Source organism: Asterias amurensis, chromosome 6, assembly GCF_032118995.1.
Source record: "Asterias amurensis chromosome 6, ASM3211899v1".
Lineage (NCBI taxonomy): Eukaryota > Metazoa > Echinodermata > Asteroidea > Forcipulatida > Asteriidae > Asterias > Asterias amurensis.
In genome coordinates this window covers 6,934,556-6,946,707 of record NC_092653.1, presented here as the reverse complement: position 1 = coordinate 6,946,707, position 12,152 = coordinate 6,934,556, and the positions used below count along the sequence as shown (strand labels likewise).

General features: G+C 38.3%; 1 protein-coding gene across 2 annotated transcripts in view; it reads left to right on the top strand.

Moving 5' to 3' along the window:
- LOC139938032 (uncharacterized) overlaps positions 1-12,152 on the top strand; it is a 95,360-nt gene that overhangs the window by 59,179 nt on the left and 24,029 nt on the right. For both annotated transcript variants that reach the window (XM_071933387.1, XM_071933388.1), the window contains exon 3: positions 4,881-4,974. In XM_071933387.1, the coding sequence (XP_071789488.1) occupies positions 4,881-4,974 (94 nt within the window). The remainder of the gene's footprint in view (positions 1-4,880; positions 4,975-12,152) is intronic.

Genomic DNA, 12,152 nt, shown 5'->3' with positions numbered 1-12,152 from the left:
TTAATCCTATCTCGAGTTAGGGCGAGTAAGGGTTCAATGCATGCGTCCTACGTATTTTGATACGGATCTGAACCCATCTTAATTCCTAAGATTAATCCTAAGTTAGGAAGAGTTTGGTGAAATCAGCGGCTGGTTACTTTAAAAAATTATTGATGTGGCTATGTACTGTTTTTTATGAATTTTTAAATGAATTGAATTGAGAAGATAGGAGTAACGGTCTTTCCAAATATTTTACAAATCAGTACCAATCCTCCAGAGCAATATTTTTGTCTAAAGTAATTTCAGAAAAAAGTATTTGCAGACCCCACATTTTTTTTTTACTGCCACAGCTTGGCCTTATAATGAACTTATTGATACCACTTTCACAAAAGCTTGACAAAAAATTTGCGCTGGTTGCTTGTATGGTGTGTTTAAAAATAGGGGCCATTCAAAATATTCAGTGGTAACAAAAATTGGTTTCTATTTTTAAATATTGAATGGCTTTATAATATAATGTATACACTGAAGTACAAATCAAATGACCCAGATTTTTTTACATCAAAGGTCTCCATGCATCAGTATTTTTCAACTGATTACATTTCTGTGCTTTAACAAAAACTTTTTGGCCAGCTGGAAAAATTTTCTTCTTCTTTTTCAGTTGTGAGTATACATGCACTTAAAAAAAGAAACTTCTAAAAAAAAATGATATGAATTTTGATTTATATTTCTGTCTTTTGACACACTCACCCACAGTTTTGATTGTTTTCATTATTACTTTACTTTTCCCAGAAGAGGCATGGCAAAAACTTTACAAATTCCCACACCCATTTTTCTGTACACAATACCTTCACAAACTTGTGGTCCGTCGACGCTGCTTTTACATGTTGTTTTCAAAATTATCTTTTGTAACAAAGTAGTTTACTCAGTTTAGGTAAAACTAGCTGTGGAAACCACAAGTTTGTAAAGAGAAACTGTCTCTAGGTTTTTTCCTAAGTTAAGTTTTTAAATATTCTTTGTTTTGGTAGCTAGAGTTGTTTTTGTCTCTTTAGTCTTATTATCAGCTCGTGCACACAGAAACTTTAAGAAATTGAGTTGTACTTTTTTAAACTTGTTAATGAAAAAAAAAGACAAGAATCATTTTCTTAACCAAAAGTACTCCCAAATTTCTCTGTAGATTCCCTTTTTTTATAGGAAGGGGGAAAAAGAGTTCGGTTGTAGCTGCGGAAGTTTCTCCCTCATGCAACGGATTATTGAAGATTTCCCGCCAATTTCCCCCTTCCTTTGCAGTTTCTTGCCCCCACAGGGCCCTCGCTGAGGTTATACTCGGTATAAAACTTGTGATGAAGTTCTTTCCAATTGACCGTGTAATTCACTGGCAGAGGAAATCAGCTAGATGGCTTGGTTCACTGGCCGCTAATAAACTTTAAATGCGCCGTGTTACTGCCGTGCATGTTTTGGCATTTTGAACATGTTAATCTCGGCATACCTTAACGACAAAAGTGTTTATACTCGTTTAGTTTAGTTTTTTTTTTAAGTTGAGAGAACATTAAACTGATGACTTTACTCCAGCTTCATTGGAACACCTCACAAATACACCCCTTCCCCCCCCCCCCCCCCCCCCCCCCCCCGATTAAGATTTATCTGACATTTGAGGACATTGCTTGACAAATTACTGTGGCATGAGTTAGGGAAGGAAATCGTACATTCATTTGGTTCAATTTAAGCATCTGTACTTTTCAAGGAGTTCAGATGTTAGAGCAGAAGTTATTTTTTAACAGTTAAGTAACACCCCTACCCCTTGAAAACTGATCGAACTACCAGTTTTGAGGAGTGGCATGTGCTCAGTATTGCAGGCCTTGAGTTACACAAAGGCCATGTCTCTGTGGTCCCTGGTCGTGGCCTTGATGCCCCTTCAAAAGTTTCACATAAACTTTAAGATTTGCCCTTTGCAAAACGAAAATGGCCTTGCTCTTTTCTAAGATGAAAATCCAGACCTGTAATGGTGACACGATAAAAGGTTTTTATGATAATTTTTTTCCAAGAAGCAGCGTATATTTCACTTTCATGAGTTTGCATTAAAGAAATGTTTGCCTCTTCTTTTTGCCTTTTTAAGTCCCAAGCTTCTCAAAAACATTTAAACAAATTGAACATTAATACAAGTCGCCATTTAGCATTTATATCTGTGTTGAACTGACAGTGGAAAAGTTCAAAAGCTATCCGAATGATCTATCATGACTTTTTAATTAGTTTAACTCTGATTCAACATATTCATTGAATTGTTTGCAAGCGAAGAAAGTCTATATTTTTTTAAATTTTGGATTTAAAATTTATAAGTTTGAAGAAAAAAAAAGGGTTCCAAAGTTGATATGATAGTAGGGCAAAGCTGTTTTAAAATCAGACTGTAGATTTTGCAGTTATTCAAAGATTTATCTTTATTGAGGGATGGTAAAGACTTGGCATTGAAAAGGTAATCAAATGGACATAATCTTTAATTTCCGACTTAAATCCTCCACTGAAGAGCATTCGCTCCTACGGTTTTGACTTTTTAAGAATGTTTTGTAACTTTTTGTTTTATTGAAGTCCTAGTGATCAGACTAAACTATTCTAATCCCTCCATGCACCAGTTCTTCTAATTCATCTAAAATTTATCTTTTCTTTCTTTGACAGTTTCCAGTTAAAATATATGTTTTTCATGAACTTCGATAAGTTGATAAAATTGTTTTAAAGTCACGCATGCCATTTACACGCCAATGGGTATCCAGCCCTTGTTTCACAAAGCCGAAAAAAGTGTGACACAAGTGGATGCTTGAAGTTTCTTTGTGCTGGGCTCAGTTAACACATGGCTGTACTTGTACTTGGTATTACATCATGCCAGGTCAAAGGTCGGGTCTGTTAGTCAGCACTTTTTCTCCGAAGCACCCACAGGTTTTTTTTGAAGTAAATATTTGTGTGTGATGAGTCATTACCCACATTTAGTTTAAATGGGAGTTTGGATTGGGGACGGAGTTCATTAGAGATCAAATTGGTGAAGAAATGCGGCTTAGAAATGTGGCAACCATCCAATCCACATGTCTTTGATTTTTGTGTTTAAAGACAGTGGACACTAATGGTAATTTTCAAAGACCAGTCTTCTCACTTGGTGTATGTCAACATATGCATGAAATAATAAACCTGTGAAAATTTGAGCTCAATTGGTCGTCAAAGTTGCGAGATAATAATGAAAGAAAAAACACCCTTGTCACACTAAGTTGTGTGCGTTTAGATGGTTGATTTCGAGTCCTCAAGTTCTAAACTTGAGGTCTCGAAATCAAATTTTTGGAAAATTACTTTTCTCGAAAACTACGTCACTTCAGAGGGAGCCGTTTCTCACAATGATTTATACTATCAACCTCTCCCAATTACTTGTTACCAAGTGAGGTTTTATGCTAATAATTATTTTGAGTAATTACCAATAGTGTCCACTGCCTTTAAAAGTGTTTTGGGGAAGTATGAACATACAGGTAGAGACATTTCCTCTACATTTTGTTTTTGTTGGATCGAAGGTGGTATGAGATATTTCCTTCCCTTAAATATTTTATAATAAAATAAAAAAACATGTGTGTATCTACTTGCCAGGTAGAGTTTGTTCTTAGAGAATTGTCTTGCTTAATTCTATTACCGCGGAGTAGATTGTTCGGGTGTTCGGGAGACTTCTTAGTTCTGAAAAGAACTGTCCTGCTTATTAACTATTACCTGGGCGAATGGTAGAGAAATAGGCTGGGAGTCTGGGACTACTATTTGTAAGGCCTTACTGTTAAAATGTATGAGAAAGTTGCACATTAGTAAGTGGTTCAATGAAATCGATTGGCATACATGTATAAATTGTAAAGTTATCGCCCACTCAGAATTCACTCACAAATGACCAAAAATACCTCTTCCCTGAAAAATAAAGAAAGAAAACAAAGTATCTAAAAAGACACCTTTGCACTGACGTCACACCTGACTATTGTCTAGCCAGGGTCTGCCATTTTGAGAGTCGAATAGCATGTAAATATATGGTGCAATTTTACGGCGCGCACGTCACCTTAACATGTTCCCTGCACAGACTCACGTTGGGAACCTAGCTCCCAAAAATGGCACAACCAAGATCTGTCGTAACGTCAGGAATGTGGTCAATAGGAATCTCAGAAGATAGAAGAACAAACAAAACAACTTGACGAGGCCACAATTTTTGAATACCTCCATTCTATAAAGGAATGTCTTTATTGTTCGCTGGAAAAACTTGGCACACAATGTGATATGGACACCTTCGAGAAATGATGAGTCTGGACCAAGGGCTGTGGAGAAATAATCTAAGTGCCTGTATTTGTTTGACGTTTTCAGTTCTTTTATTTTGTTATCATATGTCATGGCAACCCCCAAGGGACTAAGAAGGCCAGAGGGATACGGAGATAGAGTGTGACCCCCACCCCCGCTCCCAGCCCCTTAGCCTTCGAGAAAGCCTATGCTAGGTTGAAACCTCAGGCCACTAACTATTTTTTGCATTTACAGCTTTAACTGGTAAACAGCAAATAGTATACTATTTTTTTCGTTATTTCAGGATTTGTTTTCTCTCTTTTAAAATTACTCTTTTTTTAAAGTGAATACCAGGAATGTGAAGAACAGTCTGACTCTAGATTTTGACTTCCGACCTCAAATGTTTTATTGATGCAAGACATTAAAGTGAAATTTAAAACCCTGACTTTTCAGACTTACTTGGTGCAACATTAACATAACTCTTTTATGTTCTTTTGATAAGTTAGTTTTCTAATTTTGATAAGTTAGTTTTCTAGTTTGTACAAGTTATCTTCCCCCCATAACAAGATTCACTTTTAATCTCTTCTCCTCTCCTCTCATTTCCCTTTCCCTTCCCAATTGTTCAGGTATATTGAAGAACATGTCCAGAAAACGGGCGTTGCGATCGAAACCCAAGGCTTCACGTTTGTCACCAGCGGCCGGAAGCGGGAATCCCTTACGGTAAGTTGTTTTTCCCCCCTTCATTTTTAAGAACTTCATGAATAGAAGCAATGGTAAATCTGCTTTCGCTTCTTAAAAGCTTGTAGATTCTTCCCAGGGTTTTACCCATACCCAAGCTAGCCTATCAGGCGGTTCGAGTGCTCATATTTCAGCCAAAATGCCCCCCAAAATCTCACTCCATCCCTTCTTTTTCCCACTCTCTTTTTTAAAATACAAATTTCACAAAATTCTCAAGATAAACCATTTCTAATGTTTCACATTGCACATCAGGGCATTTAAATCAAAGATAAACAAAGTAGAAAACATTCTGAAGACCTTGTTTCAATTCAGCGCGGTCCAGAATGACCCACAGTTTTTAGGCTGACCGTTTCTGAGATGAACTGGTGCATGGAGGGCTATGAATATAGGGTATTCTGACCACTGCTGAGCTGTGGGTTTCCACACCTGCATAGGAAAGCAGTTAGGAAGTCAGTCCGGTAGTGAGGGTGTATCCGGCTTGTGGGTTTTCACTGTATACTTGGAGGTCTTTTTGTAAATAACACCCTAGTGAATACATCAATAGAGTAGAAAGGAATTGAAACAACCGGTAGAGCTACAATGAATCTAGTTTGACAAATGTGTTTTATCTTGTTATTTTTGCTGTTAACCAGTTTCTGCTGAGCAATAATATTCTGTGCTTAGAAAGTTTTTGTGCCTACAGACGTTTTGAAATTGGTGCCCAATATGACAAATCATAGTAAGTATTATGAAACTACAGGTAGAACTCTGGTGAATTTAGTTTGACAAATCATAGTATCTTTTGAGGGCAGGCCAGTAGTGCGTCTGTTTCGGAGACACAACAACTACAGGGAGATTCTGTGTAGAGAAGATATAATGAGTGTATAATGGACTAAATTATGAAATAACTGCATGAATAACTGTGAAAAAAAAGACCAACCAAAAGTCTCCCATTGCTGTAAAAAAAGTCATTATTATTTATTATTATTATTCTTGTTAAGTAATATTTATGCAGGGTAGCCTCATCAGTGTAAAAATAATTTTCTCCCTGGTGGCCCTGTAGAAAAGCAAAAAAAGAACAAGGGAGAAACAAATACATAGGAGTGCATATATAATTGCAAGGAGTGACAAAGTCTTGGACGTTTTTATTTTCTGTGTGAGAAATGTGGTGGAAACCATGTTGTGGAAGAATCAATTTCTCGGACTGTGTGTTTTCCTGAAAAATTTGATAAAGGCAATCGGCGAGGATATGAAATATTTGACAGAGGATGTGAATTATTTTAGTAAGGATGTTCCAAGTGTTGTTTCCCAGAACTTGGAGGTCGTGAGGATGTTAAAGGTGGGGTCATAGATTGGTAAAAAATTACCATTCAAATTAACTCACTTGGTGAAAAACACTGCAGTTTATTGATGATATAAATTATTCAGAAAAAAAATCCCTTCAAAGTACAATGTGGTTTGGAAAATTTTCCAAAAACATTTGAATCTGAAAAACGATTCACCATTGCTCAGATTTTTGAGAATTGTGTCGGTTTACGAATGCTTCGACCACAGATGCAGTTGGTACCCTGTCCCCTAGTTCACTGTCCCCTAGCTAAACATGGATTGATTCGACAGTCTTGTGAAAATACAGTGACAGTTTTTGTTTGCTGTTTTCTCGGCAAGTAGGCACTGTAATCACTTGAACTTTTCACATGTGACTTTTATTGAATCTTTGTTTCCTTCTTCTTTCAATTTGGCCTATAAATCAGCATCACATTGATAAAAAGCAAATTTACGACCCTACTTTAAGAAGAAGAAACTTTCTGCCTTCATTTTGAGAAAATCACTGAAACATGCATTGTGGCTGTATCACAGCTGTGTGTCAGCGTCAATACAAAGGCCAGAAAAATGTGTATCCTCTGCCCATCAGATGTATCTGTCTTATTTCAGAATAAGATTCAAATCACAAGGATCCCCCACACCCCTAGTGGTTTTAATTGCCTTTGCCACTAGCCAGATGTCTCACCATCAGATACAGCACAAATTTTTTTCGGAGGAATTCCCCCGTGTCTTGGCCTGAACTCTCTCTGGGGGGAGACACGGTGATCATGAACGGCTAGCGAAGCTTTCACGGTTCTCCGTTATCTTATCGCTTTTTCCATTAGCGTCCCAGCCGCTGCGCAGAGCTTTGAAATGCCACTCTCTTGATTGTGTTAATGAACGCTGGCAATTACTGACATTTTGGTTTGCGTCAGTCAAATCTGGCGATCTGGGGTTTCCACTGGTGTTGTCAGGTTTTTTGTTACTTTGTGCCTTCTTGTCTTTCTCCCTCTCTCTGTTTTCAGATCGCTTTTTTTTTTAGCTGTCCTTTTGCTGATCTTGATCAAACTGTAGCCATCTTTGGTCTAACACAGACTGTTCATACTTTTAAAAACAATTAAGATTCGTGTCCCAAGCCATCGTAATTCAACCCCGAAAAGTAACTGTTTTTCAACTTGAAAAGAAGAACTCAACAAAAGTCACATGCGAAAGGTTCAGCTGAATGCTGTATCCACTTGCTTAGAAAACAGCAACAGCAAAAACTGTCACGGTATTTTCACATGAACTTCGAATCCATCCTCATTAGCGTGGTGACAGAGGGTACCTTCCTCACATCTAGCTGCAGCATTCAAGAACGGTCACCAACCTGCAGAAATCCGAGAAAGAGTCATGCATGAATCATCTCTCAGATTCAAATTTGGACATTTTAGAGGAAATAATTTTACAGTATGCTTACCGGCTTTACTAGCATTACCGTCTTTATAACAACTTTTATAAGAACCTGGCTTTCAGATAGAAACTAAAACATAAACTATTTGGGTGTTTACCAAAGTATGACCCTACCTTTAGTGTAGTCCATGTATAAATGAATTAACTGAGCCAAATTAGGCTTACTAGTAAACATGTTGCTATGTAAATTTTCTCTGAGTAGGTGTGTTAATGCCCGACCTTAATTATTTCCGTATAGACATTTTGCAACAAACAAATAGGAAGAAACTTTAATTGGTTTCAGATATAGAATCCTCAAGAGAGATGATGGAGAGGAAAACAAATTTTCAAACAGTTTTAGACTAAAACGGATATTACCGGTCGGTAGATTGGCCGTCGGACAGTTGGCGGTCAGTCAGTCAGTTGGCGCGAGCTAATCATCTGCAATGGTCAGTCTAGAGGCATTATGGTCTGAGTAGCTGACCATGCATGAACTGACCTCCCGGTGAAGGCTGTGTACACAGTATGGTCACGTTGTCGTTTAAGCTGTGTGTTTGCCTCGCTGTTTGTTGCCCAAGGTGTGGCTTGGCTTAAGGCACCATTGAAGGATCAGGAGTAACATTCTACTTTTGAAATGGGATTCATGTTTACCAGATAATGAGAGCTGAAATGTTTGCCCAGATCCAACAACCAAAATTGTACAGTATTTATATAAGGGGCGTTTTGGTGGGGAGTATGTTTTTTTTTATATCACACTTTCTTTTTCCCTTTCTCTCTCTTTTTCTCTTTTCGTTGATGAATTGAACATTTTATTTAAAATGTTATTCATGTGTACGAGATAATGAGAGCTAAGCTGTTTGCCCAGACTAAACAACATGGTTTGAAACTTGCAGTATTTATATAAAGAGCATTTTGGTGGGAGTATTTTCTTCTCCAAATCACACTTTTTTTATTCTTTTTTTTTATTCATTGATCGATGAATTGTAACAGAAAGTCCAACCAGATTTGTGATAGGCCTACATGTTTTGTTAACTGGCATCCAATTATGTTTCAAGGTTGTAAATTTTCACTTAGAAATATAATCCTTTGGACGGATGGATTTTTTTTTATCTTGTTGGAAGTAGAGTGCATCAAAATGTTTAATCATCAGAATGTGCCAGGCTTCAGTCATTGGCAAAGACAACTTTCTTTGCTTAGCAAAAATTGAGTGGGGCACCAGTCACAATAATGTAAACTTAGTTTAATCTTGGCAGTAACCTGTCTCTAAAGCAATACTTTTCTGTGCTTAGCAAATTAAGAAGGCTTTTTGAAATTGGGCCCTGGGCTGACCAGCAAAAGGTTACCAGCTAAACTACCGCGTCATTATGTACCATTTGCCCTGGTAATGTTTTTTTTTAAGCAGAAATTTGCTAAGCAATGGTTAGCAGCTTTTGGGCATTGGTCACTTCTTGTGTTGAAATAACAGTTGTTAGGGAACCACTGTGTGTTTTGTAAACATGGGAACCACTGTGTGTTTTGTAAACACTGTCTTTACTGCTTGCCATCTTGTTTTGGAGAAACCTGTTATCCCAGTACCCAAGTGTCCTTATAAGGTCAGCTATGTCCAGACTGCTGAGCCAATTAATGGATGACATCTTTATGTCCATAAGGAATGACCACAGCAGTGTCACCTTGTCTGACCTCTCCAGACCCCCTATTCTTTATCTTTAACAGTGTGTGCGGCATACCACAGCAGATCTTGGGCTGGTTGCCTAATTGAATTGTGTCCAGTGTTTTGTGTTGGTGTAGTGAGGTGTGGTTAGGGTACTCCCACAATGCTTTGTTTTGGGGCTGGCTGCTGAACCCCTCTTGGTGGATTGTACCATAGAGTCTACCTCCATGATTGTACACAGATATGTGACCTAAGATCTTTTTTGTGTGTGTTGTAAGATGAGGTGTCCTGAACAGCTTATCTCTGTCTGACACTGGCTGTGGTGATTAACAGTGCAGGAAGCTATTGCATAACCTTCCTAGTTAGCCAGTTGTATGTAAATTTGGTCTTGCTGTATGGACTAGTGTATCCTCCCAACCATGAGGGAAAAATATTTCCTCCATGCCATGGGAAAAAAAAAATTCCTCCTTGCTTGGTACAGAGTTGAAGTACAAATTTACATTTTTCTCATAGTCATAGTTAGACATGCCCCATACCAGAGAAAAATTGCAGTGCCCTAGGAAAAATATTTCCTCAATGCTCCAACTAACACGGAGGTAGCGCTGAACAACTTGGCGGGTTGTTCAACAAAATTCAGACCTCAAAATATTCATAGGTACCAACAGCAATTGCTGTGGTGTGTTGTGCTTTTGCTGTGGTGCCCTCTGCAAAGTTCCAATACAAATTTACATTTTCCTCAAAGTCATAGAAGTGTCCCATACCAGAGAACAATTGCAGTGCCCCATCAAGAATTCAAGTCTTGCCTTTCGTGCCATTTCTTCATGTTCTTATGTGAGCATAGAACCCCCATGGTGCGACAGAAAGGCTTAAATCTGCATATCATGTTAGTGTTTATTTTGTCCAATCAATAGGCACTCCGGGAGGCCAGCCTTGTACCATGTGATGTCATAGCACTAGGGCGCCCTCCTTTCTAGGTAAAAAAGAAAAGAAAAGAAGCTCATTGGTCCTTACTAGTACTATGTGCAACCTGTACACAGCTCTGCGTATTCTTGTTAGTGTAATAAAGCTTTCACTTCCAACATGGCGGCGGTTTGATGCATGGGATTTAATGGATTTCCAACAAATTCAACATTTGTGTAGCATTGTTACAAACTGTGGCTGTCTGATTTTGTTATGCATTTATTGCTTCCTATAGGTTTCCAATCTTGGTTGGCAAAATGTTTGGCTTCGACGTTGCAATAGAAAGGTCCATCTAGTATATCGCTACTCTCATTCAAAAGGGTGGACATGAGAGGCGCGCTTTACTGCGCTGTGTTCCGTGAAATGAGTCAATAAGAAAATGATATCTCCAACATTTTCATGGCACATTTTTGTAGGCATACATCTTGAGAGCTGCTTCAGGAAGTATGGTTTTATCAATGAGCAAAAAGATTCACAGGATTAAATTTCAATGTCGTTTGTTTTGTTGTACGGGGTCACGTATTTTTAGATTGAGCGTTTATCTCAGTTTTGTGGACTGTGGGAACTAGGCTGGCTGCTGTATATTTTTTTTAAGCTGGGAAACTTTGTTGAAGTCTCAACCAATTCAGAACTGATTCATGAAGACCAACCGAATTCTGAATCGATATTGTTAATTTTGACTGGTGCATTTGAAATAAGCTTCAAAATATATGAGGAAAAAATAGGGGAAAATAAAAACAGAAAAAAAACCCAACACAAACTTGTATGGTCGTTGTTAGTATACTCAGAGCAATTGTTTTCCTGATAAAAATTGCTTCGATGTATAGGCCTTTTTTGAAATATGTGCATTAATAACTCAGTCTAAAGACTCCCTTTGCTCAATCAAAATCATTGTTTCTCTTTTGTCCGAAGCCTCCACACCCACAATCTGAACTTAAATAATGCAATTGTTTTTTTGTTCATACAATTTTTGGCCTTGGTTGTCCAGTTTAGATCTTATAATGCACTCATGGCTGAAGCTTGCAAAGCCCCTATTATACTGTACTAGGGTACTAAAGATCGCTAGCCTTGGGTCCCTGGCTATTTGAGACTTGTTTATTGATTGACTGGACAATCAGGGGGCCCAAGGATGTCTGGAAATTTGGGTTAGTCCACTCCCAAGGATGGGGGTGGCCTGGCCGGAGGACTGTGGTCAGTATTGTTCTCTCTGCTGGAGTGGTCAGTTGTTGCGTTGCGCGCCTATCCAACGTTTTTTTTTTTTTTCAGTACAGACTAAGCGCTCTCGTCTCTGGATATGAAACAGGAACTGTGAACCTTTTTTTTCTGGCTGGCTGAGCCTCCGCCCTAAAAAAAATTCTGTGGCTTTTTTTTTATGAGTTTTAATTTGATAAATTGCCCCTCTGATGGAGAAATATGAATAAAATTTGGTTTTCTGAGGTTTTGTTGCTTGGAATTTCAACTTGAGTTTATGTAGTTTGCAATGGCTTCCTTGGAGCGTGTACAGAAGGGCAGAGTAGGTGTTAGGGCTTCACGAAGGGATCAACATTCTGGGTGAGTTACAACTTCTTGTCTGAATCAATTAAAATTCAACAGAAAGGGAATTCTTTGAGTGTCTGGTACTGCTGCTCAAATGAAGGTGTTGCATGACGCGGTGCCACACCTTGTCATTTGGAGTCTAAGTGAGGTTGGGTGTAAATTCCTAATCCTAAACCAAACTTCTTGTCTGAATCTATCAAAATCAAACAGAACGGGATTTTGACCATGTCTTGTATACTGCTGCTCAAATGTGAAGGTGTTGCGTGATGTGGCGCTACACCATGTCATTCGTGGTCTAGTGAGG